Genomic DNA, 22,802 nt, shown 5'->3' on the forward strand with positions numbered 1-22,802 from the left:
ATTAGGAGCCGCATAGTACGATTTCTGACCTACCAAACAAGGTCCTTGAGTTCGAATTAAAAAGCCTTGTTCCGTTCCTGAATAGACCACTGAGCCGCATGTGGAGGCTCTAATGAAACAACCATAATAGGGAACAAGAGTGGTCCCCACCAAAACCAGCATTCCTTTTACCTTCATAAATCACTAAAAAGGGAATTAACATACTCCAGCATGCTCAGTTATCAGACTTTCATTCTTCTTGCTTCCATGACCCCTGATTTACATTCAAAATATTCCTTTTCAAAACCCTACTTCAAAGTACAAAAAACAAATAGCAGCAGCAACAACAAACCACCTGTTTCTATGGATAATTTTATTATATCCCCATCCTTAGGTGTTTGAATTTGTTTTTAACGTATATTCCATAAAAGCTAAGCTGTTTAAGCATAGAACTGAAATTTCTAAGCCTTTACCATGGTTTCCATGAAAAATCAATAGAGAAATTTCTAGGATTTATCAGTAGTTTCTCTTTTTCCTCTAAGATATTTGCTGAAAGTAAAATATAAGAAAAATTTTTAAATCTCTAAAATAGAACCAATAATTCTGAATAAAAATTTTAAGACACATTTGATTTCTACTTTTATATGATGAGATAGGAGTAAAGAATGTCCTGTTCAATTTTCAGAGGGTTCTATGTGATTTCAGAAAACATTCATAATATACAAAATATTTAAAATATACAAAATCAAAAATATGGGGAATTTGACAATGTTTACTTTCTCCCTTAAAAATAATAAAAAATATACATAGTTTATTATTTTACTCAAGTCACACCACTATGACTAATGTAACTGCATACTTAAATTGGAATATTAAGTCTCAGTTAAGGAATTTATGCCTTGTCTGGAAAGAAATTCATAAGTATACCACTTTGTAACTTCTAAGCAGGCAGTGATGCTTTGTATTAGCTGGTAACTGTTTCTAAACAGAAAAATCTTCAACTATACTTACATATACAAAGTACACAACAACATGAAATTTAGAAAACAATAAATACAAAGATGATAGATTATTTTATTAAAGAAGATAAATGCCACAGAATTTCAAAAATATTTTGTGGATTATGTAAGGCATTATTCGTACTGAAAACAAATCCTTGATAGCAAGGAGTACTTAAAAATAAGCCCTCCTAATATTACTTACCTTCTGCTTTCATGTAATGTACAGAATAGGCGATGACTTTGTCTGAATTATAAAGTGGCCTCTCCCAAGCTAAAAGAATGGCTGAGCTTGACATGGTTTCAGCATGTACATTATAGGGAGCACTGGGTCTGTCTTCTGACATCACTACAGTCAGTCTGGCTCTAGATAAAATAGATCCTTGGCTATTCTCAGCCATGCACTGATAAATAGCATCATCTTCAGGAATAATCTGGTTAATTACCAATTTACTGGGGAAAGAAAAAAAAATATTTCCATGAAAAATTCTAAGAATGAATTCAAACTAAAGTTTAGCTATTGCTAAATATACTCTCATTTTATTTTAAAATTCAAATTAAAATCAAGCATTTGTAGAACCCTGCAGTAACTATGTGGAATCCTGGAGACTTTTTGGTGTGTTTGTGTTTTTGTCATTTTCTTTTTTGTGGTTGTTGTTTTAAAGAGACAGGGTCTCACTCTGTAAACCAGGCTGAAGTGCAGTGTCACAGTCACAGCTCACTACAGTACCAAATTCCTGGGCTCAAATAATCCTTTCGCCCTCTTGACTCATCCTCCTGAGTAGCTGGGACTACGGACATGTGTAATTTTTAAATTTTGTAATTTTTGTGTACAGACAAGGTCTCACTATGTTGCCCAGGTTGGTCTTAAAACTCCTGGGCTCAAGTGATCTTCCCACCTTGGCCTCCCAAAGCACTGGGATTACTGGCAAAAGCCACCATGCCTGGCTTATATAGTCTCATTTCAGATGATAAAAGTTACTGACCTCCCAAAATAAACTATGTAATCTGTCCCAGTGAAAAATATTCTACATTACTCATTTTTGAGTCTGCATTAGAATTTGTGATATTCAAATGCTCTTTGCTTTAGGTAACAACTTATTTTTTTAAATGTGGCTCTTATTAAGAATTTATATTACTTGAATAGCATCTAATTTACAGAATATTTTAATGTGCACATAAAATTCAGGTCAACAAAAATGTTTTAAGTTTTGTTCAACACAAATGAGAATGTTACAATAATTCGTATTTATGCTAATAAAAATGAATTCTTGAAATCATTAACTATGGAGAAATTATTAGAGAATTATTTCTTCTAATTTTCTCATTGTTTGGAAGAAGGAACTAAGACCCCAAAGAGCTAATATGCTTTCTTGCGGTAACTTAACTAGTGGCTTAACAGCACGAGAACCCTGGAGTTTGGCGAACTGTGTAACATTCATTTTATTATCACCTACCACTTTCATGATCCATGTATAAAATACCCATGAGTATTTAGTATAGCACATGTATGACATGCTAATGTTATAAATCTTAATTTCTTAGTTTAGTTTCATTTTGTTAATAACTATCAAGATAATTTAGGTATTTGATATAATTATAACCATTTCACATAAAAATTACGAAAGCCATTATGTCATATATAAAATGGTAGCAAAGTGACACAGCCTACCTGTTGTACATTTTAATTCTACCATTTGAATGTATCTTCCTTCCATTTTTCAACCATGACATCTTGGGAGAGGGGATTCCTTCTGCCTGACACACAAATCGAGCAGTGCCAGCTCGAGGCCTTGTTAAACTTTCTGGCCATTCAACAAATGAAGGAGGAGCTATTTTTAAAGAAAAAAACGAAATATTTCTGTGATCCTAATAGGAATGATGTAAAGAGTCAAGGAAGAAAACAGTAAATGAAACAAGTCCCATTCCTGAAGATGGCTGACACGCTGAGCTCCTATCTACATCTTCACACATCACTCCAGGTGCCTTTTCTTGGCACTGCTCAGTGTTCACTTTTTCCACGATTTCCCTATTCAGAGCATCTATAAAGACACATTTAAAATATATGTGCCTATCATCCTTCTTAACTAAGAACAACATATTGCCACTTGCGAATGCAGTGCAAGTGGCTATAATCAAGAGATTACAATTTTTTTTTTTTTTTTTTTTTTTTTTTTTTGAGACGGAGTCTTGCTCTGCCGCCCAGGCTGGAGTGCAGTGGCCGGCTCTCAGCTCACTGCAAGCTCCGCCTCCCGGGTTCACGCCATTCTCCTGTCTCAGCCTCCCGAGTAGCTGGGACTACAGGCGCCTGCCTCGTCGCCCGGCTAGTTTTTTGTATTTTTTAGTAGAGACGGGGTTTCACCGTATTAGCCAGGATGGTCTCGATCTCCTGACCTCGTGATCCGCCCGTCTCGGCCTCCCAAAGTGCTGGGATTACAGGCTTGAGCCACCGCGCCCGGCCGAGATTACAATTTTAAATTGGCAAATAGGTACATGGATATGTGTGTAGGTGTGATGGAGATAGAAGAGAAGCTTAAAGAAGAAGAAACATAACGGTATGCACGTAAACAGAATGGTGACCTCAGAATGATTCTACAGTTATATTTTAACATAAATATTTACTTTTTTCCTGAAATTCATCGTTGGATTACAATACTTCATATCAATGCTACAAAGCTCAAGAAAGACAGAAGTAAGCTATGAATGAGATAAAATGGCATACGTTAAAATGTAAGATTCCCCTGATTGCAGAATGAAAGGAACATACCTAATACAGTTAAAGTTGCCATAGCAACTGTAAAGTTGCGTGTGCCAGGGGTAGTGGCCCGACAAACATATACTCCAGCATGTTGTAGCCTGACATCAGATATCATGAGATTACCATTTCCAAGTACCCGAGTATTAAAGACATCAATGGATTTGTGATCTATTTCAAGGAGAATACTTCAGTTAAAACAATGTAACAGATAATCTGAAATTATGTCAAAAGACCACTATCCAAGCAATCAATCATGGAAAGTATAAAATTAAGTATGAAATTCTCTAAAAGGCAAAAAATTAAGACATTCAATAGCCAAACTTGTGTTTTTGTATATAAAATAAACATCTTACAAATTTCATTAGAATGAACAAAAGTTGAGGAAAATACTTTTTGTTTTGTTTTTCCTGAGAATTCTTACCAAGGCGGCTCCAAGAAATGATTGGTTTGGGATTTCCTGTGGCCATGCATTCCAAAACTACAGTCTGATGAAGAGATGCTGTTATGTTCTGTGGACCTGCTATAATTGTTGGTGTGTGGAAGGATTTAGACTCCTTAGCTTTGGGGAGGAAAAGACAGAATACAAAAATAAATTATAAATAAGATATAATAAGTGAAATTAGTAGGACATTTATCCTTATCACTCACTTTTTTTTTTTTTTTTTTGAAGGCGGAGTTTCACTCTTGTTGCCCAGGCTGGAGTGCAATGGCACGATCTCGGCTCACCGCAACCTCCACCTCCGAGGTTCAAGCAATTCTCCTGCCTCAGTCTCCCTAGTAGCTGGGATTATAGGCATGTGCCACCAGGCCCAGCTAATTTTGCATTTTTAGTAGAGACGGGGTTTCTCCATGTTGGTCAGGCTGGTCTCGAACTCCTGACCTCAGGTGATCCACCCGCCTCGGCCTCCCAAAGTGCTGGGATTACAGGCGTGAGCCACTGTGCCCGGCCTTTATCACTCACTTTTCTCTTTTTAAAACAACTTTATTGAGATATAACTCACATACGATACAATTCATCCATTTGAAGTATATAATTTAGTGGTTTTTAGAGTTTTCAGAGTTGTACAACTACTACCACAATTAATTTTAGAACATGTTTATCACTCTCCAAAACAATCCCAAACCCATTAGCGGTCACTCTCAATCTCTTCTTCTCTCCACAGCCTAGTAACCACTAATCTACTTTTAGTCTCTCTGGATTTGCCTATTCTAGACATTTCATATAAATGGAACCATATATTATGTGGTCTTTTGTGAATGGCTTCTTTTCACTTAGCATAATGTTCTCAAGGTTCACCCACGTTGTTACATGTATAAGTACTTCATTCCTTTTTATTGAGCAATATATATCATTGTATAGATAGAACACATTTTATTTATCCATCAGTTGATGGACATTTAGATTATCTTCCATATCATTACTTTTAATTGAGGTTCAACCATTCACTTATTTATATAGTTTAATTATCTAAAATTTATTTACCTAAAACTAAAGCATAGCATTAAATACATAACTTCAGCCTCTTAATGTTTTTCAAAATTTCTTCTTTTACAGCCTTAAAGGATCTGTTAGAAACCAGTATCTCTTGTGAAGAGTAAACACTTATGTGAAGTTCAACAATGTCTTCAGTCCAGGTCTTCTTCCACTACATTTAAATAAACTTAACCTTTAAAATAAAAACTATCATCTATTGCATTTTAAGGAAATATCTATTTCTTTATATGCATCTCTCTAGTTTCCCTTCTACCTATATTAATGTATGGTAAAATACATAAAATTGTGTTCGCTTAATATTAACAATGATAATTTTTGCATTGAGACTGAGGATATTTTTTAACTTTTATTTTTGTATTTTAAAAAATTGTTTAATATAGAAGTTTTATATTTTCTATTTTCATAAACATTACTTTTTATAAAATGCACGTATCATTTTTACAAATGCAAATTACGGTATTTCTTTAAATGACAAGCAAAATAATACAACTAGAAACAAACATATCTTTTTCCACAATAGGCAATTCTGGTAGAAATGGATGACTGTTATTCTCTTTTTTGTGCCTTCTGTATTTTACACCTTTTAAAACAAAAGTGAAATAGAGCCAGCCCTCAGTATCTGCGGGTTGTACATCTGTAAATTCAACCAACTCCAGTTTGAAAATATTTTTTTAAACAAAAAATAAAAACATACACATTTTAAAATATAATATAACAATGATTTATACAGAATTTACATTATTAGGTATTATAAGTAATCTAGAGATGATTTAAAGTATAAAGGAGGGTGTTTAGCCATGCCATTTTCAATAATGGACCTGAGCATCAGTGAATTTTGGTATTGAATAGAATACCAAAGACTGAACATTTGTTAATCTTTCTTAAGATTGAATACTTCTTATAACATAGAAAACTGGCCTATGAAAGAAGAGTTGCTTAATAACTGAAAATAACCATTTTCCAAATAGATTATAATAATTTAAATGAAATTCTACTTTATAGCACATTATTACAGCAGAGGAGAAAAAGTAGTAACTGTGCCAACAAAACATCATAAAAATGGAAAAAGCCACTCTGCACGGTAGGTACCTGGAACCACAGTTAGCGAGGCCTCCATACTTTTGCGTCGGTGGGCCACAGTGGCAGCAACACAACGATAATTTCCAGAATCCCTTTGGCTGACCTCATAGATCTGCAATACTCCTGTTGGTAGGGCAGTTATCCTGTTATGAGAGAAAGATAACTAAACTTTTTGTAGATTATTTTATTTTATTCTATTCTATTTTATTTTTTAGATCGAGTTTCGCTCTTGTTGCCCTGGCTGGAGTGCAATGGCGTGATCTCAGCTCACTGGAACCTCTGTCTCCAGGGTTCAAGCGATTCTCCTGCTTCAGCCTACCAAGTAGCTGGGATTACAGGCACGCCACCATGCCCGGCTAATTTTTGTATTTTTAGTAGAGACAGGGCTTCACCATGATGACCAGGCTGGTCTTGAATATCTGACCTCAAGTGATTTGCCCGCCTCGGCCTCCCAAAGTGCTGGAATTACAGGCATGAGCCACCGTGCTGGGCCTAGATTTTATGTTTTATTTAACATATTCTGTGATAGGAATTAATACACTCAACCTTTCACAGTGCTAGAAGCAATACTTTAAAGACCTTTAGCTTGATTCTCTTGTTTTCATTTGGATCACCAAAGCTCTCTAAAACATAAACAATCCAGCATGATATGGTTTGTGCCATCTATCAGTCGAATTTTACAGAGTCTCGTTTGACATTCTAGCATAGATTTAGCTAACTGGAGGCCCAGAGTTTAGTGTAATTTTTTTCAAATTCCTGAATTTTTTACCTATTAATATCCACATATTGTCCAAGACATATGTAGATACGCTCTTTTTTTGTTTTCTAATAAAGCACTTCCATGAATAACTTATTCCATCTTAGTGCTTTACCATGTTAGCAAATGTTTGCCTATTCAAGAGCAGGGCCAGAATCAAATTTTTTGGAGTTGCTATCAAGTTCTTGATTTTTAAATCCCAACCACCCTCAGAACACTAGATGTGTGCATGTGCACGTGCACGTATTTGTAGTGAAGAGGGGGTTGGGAAGTGGAAGGTAGAGATAGGAGTGGGCAGCTACCAGGGCATACATGAAAGACCCTTACACCAGCACTGCCCTTTCCAGAAATAAGAGCGTCATTTGGTTTCCTAAAACCTTGGGCTGCAGTCCAGATACTCATGGTTAGAACAGATGGTTGAGGAAAATATCAAGGCAGTTGGATAATCTATTTAAATTCTGATCTAAACCAGGGACCATGCCCCATGTGCCAGAGACTGATGATCTAATTCTCTGGCTAAGTTTGAAATGTCTTAAGCAATCAGTTATTACTGCCTAAATAAAAATGAGGCCTATAATGGTGTTTCTCCCTATATAATCTCATATGAAGTCTTCATTACTCCCATATCTTCTCCAAAGACAAAATCTACATCTACCTGTCCACAGTCATAGGTAGAGCTGTCCGATTGAACTCCCATGTTATGACTGCAGGAGGGTTGGATGAAATCTTGCATGCAAATCGAGCAACTCCACCTTCATGGACCTCAGTGGAAATTGGCTGAACTTCAAATGCAGAAATAGCTATAAGATAAAGTTTGAGAAACTCAGAATAAGTGCATGAAAATAATACTTACAAGTAACATTACACTAGATATTACTTATTAGACTTGAACACTTGCTTGGATAAGACCAACCTAACTTAACCAGCATGAAGATAATTTAGTGAATAATTTTGGAAAAAACACTGGGCAGCTGCCCAATTTATGGAGTCTGGTCTTTCCCAGAATTAAATTCTAAACAGGTTCATGAGAAACTTATCTATTTGGAGATAAAAATTAAGATATGAAACAAAAATAAACAACGGTATATAATTACATACTAAACTGTGTGATATAAACTTCAAATACTATCATATATCAGAGGAGAGGGAAACAAATAAATTCAAACTAATCAGGTAAAAACCATTTACAGGAACTGGTTTTGAATTAGCTTTTGAAGAATCCACTGGATTTAGACGGGGGTGGTGGTAGAAGAGAACAGAACATTCCAAGTGAAAAGAATAACATGAAGACAAGCACAGAGGTAAGAAATGCAAAGCTTGCATTCACAGGATTGTGAGAAAACAGCCAGGACTACTGCAAAATATTTCAGATTAAGAGTTTATGGGAAAGCTGAAGGAGAATACAGATTAAACAGATTTATATCATGGTACAAATTAAGGCATCACTGAAGATTTCTGAGAAAAGGCATGTCCTGATATTAGCAATGTGTGGGAAAAATTAATCAGGATGGACAGAAAAAAGGAGTCTCAAGTCAAAAGTCCAACAGGCTATTAAATAGGGATTACAGAACTGGGTGGTGGCAGTGGGAATGGGGACAGTCTAGCGTTATCTTAAAGGAAACAAAGTCTTGGTTCTTACACCACAGACACATCACTCTGTATCTGGAATCAGATGAAGTTGGTATTGATGGAGCAAGATGAGAAAGGAAAGAGAGAAGCCCAAGGGTGCATCTGAAACGAAAGGTGGAGAAACTCAAGAGACTACTTTTAGGCTCATGTATTTCCAAAACAGAAATTAATCCTGAAGTGTTAGTATTTTCTAGAGATAATTATTCTTTGCAATTCTAGGCAGGCCTCCAGGAAGTGGTCTTCAGTGTCCATGATCATATTCTGAAGGAGTGTAAACTCCAGGTTTCCCTTCCCTCTACTAAGTCTTCCAAGATACAAAGAAAGGGCCACAACTATAGTCTTACTCCTCCCCTCCCCAGACTACAGTTCAAAGAAAAATTTGTTTGAACTTTATTATTTATAAATAAAATGAGAAGTTATGAAGAAGAGAGGTAACAAGGCTAGATGAACTTATGCTTCATTGGTTTAGAAAGGGTAAAAGGTCATAGAAGGCTAACAAATTCTGCCTTTCACTTGAACTCATCTGTCTGTAGATAGATCACAGGCCTTTATAAGTATACAACAAGGCCAGCGAATCATGGTGAAAATATTCTTAGGACGATGGACTTCCAAAAAGGGTGGAGTGGGGGCAAAGTAATACCTTATTTGTATATGAAACAAAAATTTGTTTCAAACTGCTATTGTCAGTGGATCCTAAAAGTCAGAACTATTTGCATAATAACTTTCACTCTCTTTTCTCTCGAATATACGGTATTTTTCAGGAGTTATGTAATGCACGATATTGCAATAGACCAAATGTTGAAGCAGACACATAAGAGAACCCAGCTGTCTTCTATTAAGCTAACTAAAGAGATTTGCACAAATGTAAAGCAATTCTGCTCCTCTGGCTATTTGTTTCCTCTGGAAAATAGTTATATTAATATGTGATGCATAAACGTTTTCATTCTAAAATGAATTAATGATTATTTTTCTCAGTTTTAATTTCTAATAGGGTCAATAGATGTAAACTACATAAATACAAGTTATTTCAATTTTAAGAGTATAAAGAGTCAGACTTTTCAGTTGCAGAACCACTCTTCCAGAATATCAAACTCTAAAAATTGATACCATGAATCTATGTTGCTGATCAATTAATTAGTCCCTGTAAAACTCAAGCCCCACACTCAACCACTTACAATGGTGTTTCACTAACACTGAGCTACTTTTCATTGCTTCTGTAATCACTTGCTAGGATGTTTACCTGCAAACATTTTAATTTTGGATCTAAACCTATGGACCATCCACTGCTGTTTATCTACTAAAGAATTAGGAAACAGATGGCTAGATTCACCTTCAAAGTATCAGCTTCACATTCAGGCAGAACAACCTGATTTCTCAATAATGAGGTAAGCTTGTCTTTTTATAGTTAAAAACTACGTTGAATACATTTATCTTGGGGGGAATTAGGACCTACATTTCCATAAATGTAATGCTTGCTTTATGAAATATAAAGCACTCTTGTCGACCCCATACTTACCTTTTCCATGTGTGAGGGGTGACCATTAGTTCTAGCTGTCACTGATAATCCAGTCCATACTCAATTGACAGACTTCAAAATGGGAATTTTACTTTATTGTTTCTCAGCCTCTACCTCCCAGACTGAAATATCTTATTTAGTTTAACTTTTCTTTACAAAGCAGAAGCTCCCCCAGGCCTGTCCACTTTAACAATTTCTTCTTCCATTACCCCACAATGAATTAATTATTTAATCAAGATGTTTTATCTCATTTACTCCTCTCTCATATCTGACTTCTCTTCATCCCTAACAGTCCTCTGTTCAATTCAGGTCCTTATCATATCCTGTCTGGATGTCTTTCTGGAGCCTCTTAGCTGGTATCTTCCCTGCCAGCAATATCACCCTCCAGAGTGATCATCATAAACCATGACTCTGTGTTGCTGATGAATTAATTAGTCCCCGTAAAACGTTAGCTTCATATTCACTAACAGATGAATTAGATGTTTCACTAACACCGAGCTACTTATAATTCACTAAATACACCATGATATTTCACACCTCTAAGGTATATATGAACGTTTCCTTCTCTTGCTAACAACATTGGTCCCTTGTCCACCTGATGAAATCCTATCATCCTTTAAAGCCTGGTTCACTTATCCCATCCTTTGGGAAGTGGTTTCTGACCCTTTTCTCTGCTACCTCTGTACACTGCAGACCTTCACTGCTGTCTTTATCTCACATTATAATCACTTATTTACAAGTCTTCCTCCCCTTCTACATTACAAGCTCACTGAGGGGCAGCAGTGGCTCATGTTCTTGCAGGATACTGTAAGACAGTAAACAGTGCAGATTTGGCACTAAAAAAATATAGCTTTCTGAATTGAACTAGTATTATTTTGAATTTTCTCCAATTCTATTGGGTCTTTAAGCACAATAACTAGAATTGTAGGGAGTTTCTTGGGTACAAATACCAAGACGGGGTGAGAAGAAAATAGTGCTTTTTATTATTTTTTTGTTTGCCATAATTCCAAACAATGCCCAGTATTTTACTGGCATTGTTTTTAGAGACAAAAGTTTGTCCCTCCCATATCAAAGGACTTTTGTAAAGATTAAACAAGCCAATAAACAAACAAGATTGAAAACTTTTTATAAATGTGATTATTGAGAATAAAAATGATCACTTTGCTGCCTTGTGTTAATTTCCTTCCAGCCACATAGGCAACTGAGTGTTGTTTTTTTTACTCTGAACCTAACCAATCAAACAGTATGCCTGGGCACCACTGTCTTTTCCTTAAGCAGTTCCCCCTTTTTTCTCAAATGGATAAATACATGAAATCCCTAAGATTTTTTATTACAACAATTGAGTTAACCTTGTACTTTAGGCCTAGTGGGCTGGAACTCTGGAGTCACAAAATTCTGAGAACTGAAACATAAATAGGTTTACCCTTGAAAACTCTGGTTTTCAGAAAGGTTTGAAAGCAAGTATAAAGGTATATATTTTTTAATCCTCACAAACACCTTTATATTTAAAATATCTAACTTTTTGATATCTTTTGAAAATTCAATCCATTGGCAAAATAGTTTCGTGGAGAAAATACCAAGCCAGATACTGCTTAGGACTCTCGTCGGTTACCTCTGAGACTGAAAGAATGACGCAACCATGAATCAACAATGAAAGTAAATTCCCTTTTTTCTGTTTGTAATCCCTCCATCTGGACACCAATCCCAATCTCTTCCCTCCCCTCTGGTATCTCTCTCTCCCCTGCATATTCAAACTCTTCTCCTAGCTCCTTTCCCTCCACAAATAAGAGTGTTCCACTCTCTCCCAACCTCAAAAAACAAAAGGAAGAAAACTCTAAACATATCTTTACATCACTTTACATATCCATCTAGCAGCTATCTGCTCACCTACCCATGGGATCGAAACTTCTCTAAAGAGTATTATACTGGCTGTCTCCCCTTCTTCCTTTCTGACTCCATGCCTCAAACATTTAATCTGCCTTCTTCCCTATTATTTTATTGAGACAGGATCTATGATACTACACACTCCTTGTTCTCCATTTCTCTGGCTCCTCCTTCCTGCCTGCCTTTTCAAGGGTTCGCTCTCCCTCCTCTTCTGCCCTTCCTTCCAGAGAGTCTCTGTTCTTTTCTCTCTCCATGGTCTTCTTTGGTGATTATATCCTCTTTCAGTTTTCAACCACAGTCAGCCGTTGCTGCTGATTCCCCTAAACACCTCTTCCAGTTTAGATCACCATCCTCAGACCTTCATACTCATGGCTCCAACTGTGCACTGGACGTCTTCACCTGCAGCTTATGAAAGGTACTCCATGGCCGGGCGCGGTGGCTCAAGCCTGTAATCCCAGCACTTTGGGAGGTCGAGACGGGTGGATCGCGAGGTCAGGAGATCGAGACCATCCTGGCTAAAATGGTGAAACCCCCGTCTCTATCAAAAAATACAAAAAACTAGCCGGGCGAGGTGGCGGGCGCCTGTAGTCCCAGCTACTCTGGAGGCTGAGGCAGGAGAATGGCATAAACCCAGGAGGCAGAGCTTGCAGTGAGCTGAGATCTGGCCACTGCGCTCCAGCCTGGGCGACAGAGTGAGACTCCGTCTCAAAAAAAAAAGAAAGAAAGAAAGAAAGGTACTCCAGGCTGCCATGGTAGCTCACGCCTGTAATCCCAGCACTTTGGGAGACCAAGACGGGCGGATCACAAAGTCGAGAGATCCAGACTATTCTGGCCAACATGGTGAAACGCTGTCTCTACTAAAAATACAAAAATTAGCTGTGCGTGGTGGTGCGTGTCTGTAGTCCCAGCTACTTGGGATGCTGAGGCAGGAGAATCGCCTGAACCCGGGAGGCAGAGGTTGCAGGTTGCAGTGAGCTGAGATCAGGCCACTGCACTCCAGCCTGGCGACAGAGGGAGACTTGTCTCAAAAAAACAAACAAAACAAAACAAAGGCACTCCAAGCTCATCATGTCCAAAATGAAGTCATCTTCTTTCTTCTAAGCCTATTTCTCTGCTTCATCTTTGTCACATCACTGTCAAATTACTCACCTGAGCTAGAGACTACTTACTCGGTCAGTATTCTCAATCACCTGTTCCCACTGATTTTAAGTCCTAAACACGTGCAAAATCCATTACCATCTGTTCCAGTCCCAACATCTCTCACCTGAACCACTATCAGCCTCTTATCTTGTCTCTGCTTTCATTCTTCCCCTCCCCCCTTCAAAACACTCCAGACAAACACCAGTGTTTGATAAGCTGCATTAGACTCAAGCAGCTTTCATCTATCCACTCAAAGGCTTGTATAGGTTAATCCACTACTTCTAAAACCAACAAAGAAATAATCTCACCAAAATGTGATTCTAATTGTAAATGCTGTCAAAAAGCATCATGTCTTAGCATCCATCCTTCTAAATATTTAAACTGCTTAACCTAATTACTAGTAAAAAAGAATGCATATCTCCTTGCCATAGTAAAAGAAAAAAAAAATCTTCCTTTATGCCAAATACATATTTTAACTCTTTTTAACTGGGTATAGTCCCAACAAATAGACTCATTAGTGAGCTTTTGCAAAAAAAAGAAAAAGGGAAGGGGGGGCTGGGGGAAGGATAGCATTAGGAGAAATACCTAATGTAAATTACGAGTTGATGGGTGCAGCAAAACCAACATAGGCACACGTATACCTATGTAACAAACTTGCACGTTGTGCACATGCACCCTAGAACTTAAAAAAAAGGGGGGGGGGCTGGACATGGTGGCTCATGCCTGTAATCCCAGCACTTTGGGAGGCCGAGACAGGTGGATCACGAGGTCAGGAGATCGAGACCATCCTGGCTAACACAGTAAAACCCCGTCTCTATTAAAAATGCAAAAACATCAGCCAGGCATGGTGGCGGGCGCCTGTAGTCCCAGCTGCTGGGGAGGCTGAGGCAGGATAATGGTGTGAATCCGGGAGATGGAGCTTGCAGTGAGCCGAGATCCCGCCACTGCACTCCAGCCTGGGTGACAGAGTGAGACTCGTCTCAAAAAAAAGAAAAAAGAAAAAAGAAAAAGTAGTTAGGCATCAATTATTTCAAAACCAAACTGTTTTTATGGCAACATGCAATAGTATTTAAACAACCAATTTTATACAGTTATATAAATAAAATTAATATCTCTGCTATTAAAGATACATGGTATAACTGACACAAAGGAGTTAATTTCCCTGAATCACATATTAATATCGATCCCACTGTCCTTACAATAACACCATTCATTTAGTTTGTGGTTAACCAAGCTGATAGGCTCTGAGTCATAAAATTCTTTATAAAATAATGCACCAGATTTTCTCCCCAATTTAGAAAACAATTTTAATCACTTTTAGGAAACTTTTAATCTCTTCTAAATTTATTTTTTTTTTTTTTTTTTTTTTTTTTTTTTTTTTTTTTTTTTTTTTTTTTTTTTTTTTTTTTGAGACGGAGTCTTGCTCTGCCGCCCAGGCTGGAGTGCAGTGGCCAGCTCTCAGCTTACTGCAAGCTCCGCCTCCCGGGTTCACGCCATTCTCCTGTCTCAGCCTCCCCAGTAGCTGGGACTACAGGCGCCCGCCTCGTCGCCCGGCTAGTTTTTTGTATTTTTTAGTAGAGACGGGGTTTCACCATATTAGCCAGGATGGTCTCGATCTCCTGACCTCGTGATCCGCCCGTCTCGGCCTCCCAAAGTGCTGGGATTACAGGCTTGAGCCACCGCGCCCGGCCCTAAATTTATTAATTCATTCAATGAATATGTATTCAGTGTCTAGTACATTCTAGGTGCCAAGGATCTAATGATGAACAAAACTAACAGAGGTTTTATTCTCAGGGATCTCTGTTAATGGTGGAGAAAAGCATTTAACTAAATTACTATCCAAGTGTAATAAATTCAAACTGTGATAAATGCTATGAAGAAAAAGGACAGAGTACCCCCAAAAGTTGAGCATCCCAAAAGTACAGAGAATCCCAAATTCAAAAATCCAAAATGCTTCAAATCTGGAACTTTTTTAGCACTGACATGATGCTCAAAGGAAATGCTCACTGGAACATCTCAGACTTCTGGATTTGGGATGCTCAACTGGCATAATGCAAATACTACAAATTTTTAAAAAAAATCTGAAATCTAAAATACTTCTGGTTCCAAGCATTTCAGATAAGGAACACTCAACCTAAATTATAAAAGTAACAGAGGTTTGAAGCAATTTAATAAAGACAGAAATAACAGCTTAACATACATTTTATTGTCAGGTGCTGCATTGAGTACATTACATATCCCAGATTATTTAGTTCTCAAAATTATTATTATTATTACTTTTTTTTTTTTTTTTTTTTTTTTTGAGACCAAGTCTCGCTGTCACCCGGGCTGGAGTGCTGTGGCCGGATCTCAGCTCGCTGCAAGCTCCGCCTCCCGGGTTTACGCCATTCTCCTGCCTCAGCCTCCCGAGTAGCTGGGACTACAGGCGCCCGCCACCTTGCCCGGCTAGTTTTTTGTATTTTTAAGTAGAGACAGGGTTTCACCGTATTAGCCAGATGGTCTCGATCTCCTGATCTCGTGATCCGCCCGTCTCGGCCTCCCAAAGTGCTGGGATTACAGGCTTGAGCCACCGCGCCCGGCCTCAAAATTATTATTCACCCAATTTTCAGTTAAGGAAATGGAGACAGGGAAATTAAGCAACTTGCCCAAAGTTTTGCAGCTAGTAAGTGGTGATATTGGGATCTGAATCCAGGTAGTCAACTTCCAAGACCCTTATGAGTAAGAATTTGAGTTCCCCAAACTTTCTGTAGAAGATACAAATTACAGGTTCTAGGCCAGGTGCAGTGGCTCATGCCTGTAATCTCTGCACTTCGGGAGGCCAAGGCGGGAGGATCACCTGAGGTCAGGAGTTTGAGACCAACCTAGCCAACATGATGAAACCCCACCTCCACTAAAAATACAAAAAATTAGCTGGGTGTGGTGGCAGGCACCTGTAATCCCAGCCACTCAGGAGGCTGAGGCAGGATAACTGCTTGAACCCAGGAGGTGGAGGTTGCAGTGAGCCGAGATCGCGCCACCGCACTCCAGCCCGGGCAACAAGAATAAAACTCCATCTCAAAAAAAAAAAAAAAAAATTTACAGGTTCTACTCCCAAGCAATTCTGCTACTCACTGTAAGCTAAAATGCATTGGCTTTCTAGCTGAGTAAGAATATGTGTTAAGGCTGGGCACAGTAGCTCACGCCTGTAATCCCAGCACTTTGGGAGGCCGAGGAGGGTGGATCACAAGGTCAGGAAGTCGAAACCATGCTGGCCAACATGGTGAAACCCTGTCTTTACTAAAAATACAAAAATTAGCCACGCGTGGTGGCATGTGCCTATAGTCCCAGCTACTCGGGAGGCTGAGGCAGGAGAATCGCTTGAACCCGGGAGGCAGAGGTTGCAGTGAGCCGAGATCGTGCCACTGTACTTCAGCCTGGGCAACAGAGCAAGATTCCATCTCAAAAAAAACAAAAACAAAACAAAACAAAAAACCAAACAAAACAAAAAAACCAATATATGTTAAATTTCTACATTTCCAAAACAGAACAACACCTTTACAACTTTGTGTATTGGAATTTTAAAACTATGGCTCTCATCTCAAACAGGAATATGTCTACTTCTAGGAACCTATTAAAGATAGGAAAGTGACCAGCCTGGGCAATAGGGTGAGACCCCGTCTCTACAAAAAAAAGTTTTAAAAATTAGCCCAGTGTGGTAGTGCGAGCCTGTAGTCTCAGCTATTCAGGAGGCTGAGGTGGGAGAATTGCTTGAGTCCAGGAGGTTGAGTCTCAGTGAGCCATGATCACACCACTGCACTCTAGCCTGGGCAACAGAGTGAGACCTTGCCTCAAAAAAAAATAAAAATAAAAATAAGAAAAAGGAAAATATGTAAATTGAGTTATACTATCTCAGGCTAAAATTTAGTAGTCAAGTATTTTTTCAAAAACAAATCTCTCTTTTAAAAACAGTTTACCTAGTAGGAATACCAATTTTTCCTTTGTTGTTATTCTCTTGGTTCTAAGCCCACAAACATGTTGACTATCAAAAAACCAAGTACTTAAAAGGACAGAATTTAGAGGTAGGAAGACTAACTAGTTAAGAGGCTATCAGAACAGCAGAAGAGAGATCTGCCTATGGGTTTGAATGATGGCAGAAGTAACAGGAACAAAGGGAGGGAACACACAAGAGACACGGTACACCAAACATCATTTGGCTCAGAGGTGTTCAGGGGAGACCCAGGAAAGGATCCATATAGTTCTGAGGTTTCTAGCCTGTCAAGGTTGGGGGATACAATGCTGCCTGAATCAGAACAAAGAAAGAGAGATCAGATGGGCTGGTGAATAACCATTCCAAACTCTCATTTGATCAGAATGAGGACACTGGACATGTTAAAGCAAACTGGGAAACTGTAAAATTAGGCCATGGACAAATAACAGAAACAACTTAAAATATCTATTCATCTTGATTTAAGTGGCTTTTGTTTTTTCAGTTTTTGATTTACAGCTGTTCTATAATGCTAAGTCTCGATTTTTTGACTAATGGCTCATACGTAAGGCTATCATTAAGATTTACAGAAAGGTATCTTTCAGTTTTTATAATAGCAGCCTAAAAAAACACTGTTTACTGTTTTTCCAATTTTAATGCAATCTCTCTTTTTTTTGAGACAGAGGTTCACTCTGTTGTCCAGGCCCAAGTGCAGTGGCGCAATCTCAGCTCACTGCAACCTCTGCCTCCCGGGTTCAAGCGATTCTCCTGCTTCAGCCTCCCCAGCAGCTAGAACTGCAGATGGGCACCACCACGGCCAGCTAATTTTTTTTTTGTATTTTTAGTAGAGACGGGGTTTCACCATGTTGACCAGGCTGGTCTTGAACTCCTGGCTTCAAGAGATCCACTGTCTTGGCCTCCCAAAGTGCTAGGATTACAGGCGTGAGCCACCACACCCGGCCTCATTCTCATTTCTTGATGACAGAAATAAAGGGCACTAGAAAACTGAGGCAAAGGGGATATAAATATATACATACTATTATTTTTTTTTTTTCAAGACAGAGTCTCGCTCTGTCTCCCAGGCTGTAGTGCAATGGCACAATCTCGGCTCACTGCAACCTCCGCCTCCCGGGTTCAAGCAATTCTCCTGCTTCAGCCTCCCGAGTAGTTGGGACTACAGGCAAGTAAGTACTACCACACCCGGCTAATTTTTTTGTATTTTTAGTAGAGATGGGGTTTCACCATGTTGGCCAAGCTGGTCTCAATCTCCTGACCTCATGATTTGCCCGCCTCAGCCTCCCAAAGTTCTGGGATTACAGGCGTGAGCCACCGCGCCCAGCCAAGGATATTTTTTTAAAAGTCTAAGTGGCAGGGTGCAGTGGCTCACACCTGTAATCCCAACACTTTGGAAGGCCGAGGCGGGCAGATCACCTGAGATCGGGAGTTTGGGACTGGCCTAACCAACATGGAGAAACCCTGTCTCTACTAAAAATACAAAATTAGCCGGGCGTGGCGGCGCACGCCTATAATCCCAGCTACCTGGGAGACTGAGGTAGGAGAATTGCTTGAACCCAGAAGGCGGAGGTTGTGGTGAGCTGAGATCATAACCAGTAATTGCACTCCAGCCTGGGCAACAAGAGTGAAACTCCATCTCAACAAAAAAACAAAAAAGACTAAGTGAAATCTTGGCCTTAGCTGGTATAAAGAAAATCAGGAATAAAACCCAGAACAGACTGTGTACACAGGGAGGTGGTATACCGGCATAGCCTTGCAGGTAAGAGTGCAGATATTAAAATTCATATATCTGAGTTAGAATCAGTTTTGCACTAATGAACTGTGTGTCCTGGAGGTGTTACTGAATCTCAAGCCTCAGTATCCCTCAGTAAAAGGGGATATTAAAAATACTTTCTAAACATATTGTAAGAATAACATTAAATTATATATACATATACATATGAGTACCCAGGCACTGCTTGTTACCTAGTAAACTCCTGGCAGTGGTGCAGGAGATGGGAATAGTGATAGAATGCCTTACTATGAACACACTGGTTTTACTTTCAGAAGAATGACTCAAAGAATGTCAAACAAAGGATGCCAGTGATCCTTACACACAATAAAAATAAACTTTTTTTTTTTTTTTTTTTTTGAGACAGAGTCTCGCTCTGTCGCCCAGGCTGGAGTGCAGTGGCCGGATCTCAGCTCACTGCAAGCTCCACCTCCCGGGTTTATGCCATTCTCCTGCCTCAGCCTCCCGAGTAGCTGGGACTACAGGCACCTGCCACCTCGCCCGGCTAGGTTTTTTTTTGTATTTTTTAGTAGAGACGGGGTTTCACTGGGTTAGCCAGAATGGTCTCGATCTCCTGACCTCGTGATCCGCCCGTCTCGGCTTCCCAAAGTGCTGGGATTACAGGCTTGAGCCACCGCACTCGGCCAAAAATAAACTTTAAAGCCTGAATAAAGGCAAAGGTATTCTAAAATTTAATTTTTTTCTGTTATTTTCTACTAAGTCAGACTTAGGTAGCTTTTACATAAAGGTATATAAACTACAGAGAAACAAAAGTAATTTTTCCATTTTGAATGTGCAGAGATAAATTATTTGAAGGAGATAAAATCCAGTACACTTCAATGATGAAATAATGGAAATAAATTAAAAAGAGATAGGTAACTAAGTTCAGATTTCCAGCAGGACTATGTATGGTGATTTTTATTTTATTTTTTACTTTACTTACATTTTTTCCCATAAAAGTATATAATTAGGAAAATCAGTGATCTTTTTATAAATTACATATGCCGCTATGGGGCACAGATTGCAGTGAAAGTATGAATGCATAAATTTTCTACTGTTACTCCACTGCTTGACAAAATCCCTTACTCTTAATTTTTATCTGCCTTTTGAGTTCTTTTAACTTCTCACTCTTTGGGTAAACATCACTTATGATCAATGGATGCTTGATTCTCTCACTAACCAGTGCCCTAAACCTAGAAATTACAAGAAAAAAACTTGAATAAAACCACTGTGCAATTAAAAAAACAAATTATATAAAATTTTATATCAAAACTTAGAAACTTTAGAAAAGCATGCAAATATAAAACATCTATATCATGATAGTTTTAAATGTTGTTTCCTAGCAAGTATTTGCTTTTTCAATTTCGATTTTTTTAAGTGAGGCATTAAACTGAGTAAATGACTATGTCTTTCACAATAAATGTTAGAGCCTTTTAAAACTTTAGTCTGCAAACTATTTTCAGTATTATCAAAGTATTTTGCATTTATTTAAATGGCAAAACACCTCCTGTCCTATGCAAATCTTAGCTTCCTTCCACAGACTTTGTTTCTGCCAGTTAGGTATGATTTTACAAGTCTAAAGCCTCCTTGTGAAACCTGACCTCTCTCTTCCCTCCGCAGTCAGTGCTAACATAAACCAACAGCCCCACAAGAAGTCATTAAAGCTGTGCTGTTAAGAGGCCAGAGCTCTATAAAATAGGCAAGAAACAAGGTCTTGAGAAACATGTGCTGTCCTCAAAAACAACCTTGCAAACACAATAAATGTAAGTGCGTATTTTATTTGCGACTTCCTCTTCTTCACCTGTCTATTTGATCATTTGCTTCTATGATTTATAGTCAGAAAAAAAAAAAAACATTAAAAATGCCAAGATGAAAATGTTTTCCAAACGTTTATCTGACCAGAAAGCAACATTTAATATGACTCTACTCTGGAAATGTATGACTACTAATTTAATAAATATTTAAGTAATATGTTACGCATGCTTCTAAAAGATTGCAATGAATAGAATGCTTAACACACAATTTTAAAACCAAATAAAAATGCTGAAAACAGTCTGAAATTACATACCATCTAACAATTTAAAATACGTCCACTAGAACTTCCTAATGTAAGAAAAACGTCACATTCTTTTTAAAACTGCAGAGAAAATACTATTTAAACACAAAGTAGTAAAGTTAGAATCCTAACGCAGGGTTTAAAACAGTGGTCCTAACACCGCAGTTCAGCCAGGGGATTCCTGACTGCGTCAGTAGCTGCTGCCACACCCACCCCTTGGGGAAATCTTAAGCAGCAGGGGAACAAGGACAGAAGCACGTTCCAGAGGCCTCAGGCTGTTTCCACATCTCTATGTCACCAATCAGTAGCTCTGGGAAATCTATAAGTAGCTCATCAAGAACACAGGGAGGGCTGCGTGCAGCGGCTCATGCCTATAATCCCAGCACTTTGGGAGAACGAGGCTGGCAGATCACTTGAGCTCAGGAGTTGCCTGGGCAACACAGTGAAACCCTTTTTCTACCAAAAATACAAAAAATTAGCCAGGCATGGTGGTTCATACCTGTAGTCTCAGCTACTCTGGAGGGTGAGGCAGGAGGATTACTTAAGCCTGGGAGGCAGAGGTTGCAGTGAGCTGAGATCGCGCCACTGCACTCCAACCTTGGTGACAGAGTGAGACCCCCATCTCAAAACACAACACAGGGAGGCTGGACGCAGTGGTTCACACCTGTAATCCCTGTGCTTTTGGGGGCCAAGGTGGGAACTTCGTTTGAGGAGTTTGAGACCAGCCGGGCAACACAGGGAGATCCCATTTCTACAAAAAAATTAGTTGGGTGTGGTGGCATGTGTCTGTGGGCCTAGCTATTTGGGAGGCTGAGGTGAGAAGATCACTTGAACCTGGGAGGTGGAAGCGGCAGTGAGCCATGATAATGCCACTGCACTCCAGCCTGGGCGACAAGAGATCCTGTTTCTTAAAAAAAGAACATGGGGAAATTTTTAACACAACTCTCAAGCGTCCACAATTTCAGAGTTCAGTATTGAGTTTGATATATATTAACATAAAGCTTATTTCTATGACACTGGTCTTTCAAATCAACCATGCGTTTGTATACTTCAGACTTTACTAATCAAAACAGTGGTAACTTCTTGCCTCATCAAGTCTGACTCACTGAGGCTTCCTACTTGAAGTCTGACATGCAACTGAGCATTAAGTAAAACCAAGAGATCTGGTCCCATCATTTGATGCTATCAATAGGTAAAAGTTAACCAAGGAACAGGTTTCAAACGGAAGAAAAACTTGTATCCTTAAGACTAGGCAAGAAGCTGTTTGTTATCTTAAATTATTTAACAGGAAAAAATCATCTGCTTAATAAAAACAATGTAATAAGACAAATGTGATCACTACATCTTGGGTGTCAACTCCTTTGTATAGCTGTACTAAATATACAACAGCCATTCTATAAGTGGTTTCTTACCTAATTTCTTTTTTTTTTTTTGAGACGGAGTCTCGCTTTGTAGCCCAGGCTGGAGTGCAGTGGTGCGATCTCCACTCACTGCAAGCTCCGCCTCCTGGGTTCACACAATTCTCCTGCCTCAGCCTCCACGCAGCTGGGACTACAGGTGCTCACCACCACGCCTGGCTAATTTTTTGTATTTTTAGTAGAGACGGGGTTTCACCGTGTTAGCCAGGATGGTCTTAATCTCCTGACCTCGTGATTCGCCTGCCTCAGCTTCCCAAAGTGCTGGGATTACAGGCGTGAGCCACCGCACCCGGCCTTATTACCTAATTTCTAGTGAACATGTTATCCTGCTTGAATCTGACA

The 22,802-nt window shown here is 38.8% G+C and overlaps 1 protein-coding gene across 1 annotated transcript in view; it reads right to left on the reverse strand.

Annotated features, from left to right (window-relative positions):
* The window catches only part of PRTG (protogenin), a 129,080-nt gene that overhangs the window by 58,750 nt on the left and 47,528 nt on the right, over positions 1 to 22,802 (reverse strand). The window contains exons 3-8 of the mRNA XM_030931785.1: positions 7,723 to 7,867; positions 6,320 to 6,453; positions 4,157 to 4,294; positions 3,745 to 3,903; positions 2,650 to 2,809; positions 1,183 to 1,430 (exon numbers count right to left, since the gene is read on the reverse strand). Of these exons, the coding sequence (XP_030787645.1) occupies positions 1,183 to 1,430; positions 2,650 to 2,809; positions 3,745 to 3,903; positions 4,157 to 4,294; positions 6,320 to 6,453; positions 7,723 to 7,867 (984 nt within the window). The remainder of the gene's footprint in view (positions 1 to 1,182; positions 1,431 to 2,649; positions 2,810 to 3,744; positions 3,904 to 4,156; positions 4,295 to 6,319; positions 6,454 to 7,722; positions 7,868 to 22,802) is intronic.

This window comes from Rhinopithecus roxellana, chromosome 5 (assembly GCF_007565055.1).
Source record: "Rhinopithecus roxellana isolate Shanxi Qingling chromosome 5, ASM756505v1, whole genome shotgun sequence".
NCBI lineage: Eukaryota > Metazoa > Chordata > Mammalia > Primates > Cercopithecidae > Rhinopithecus > Rhinopithecus roxellana.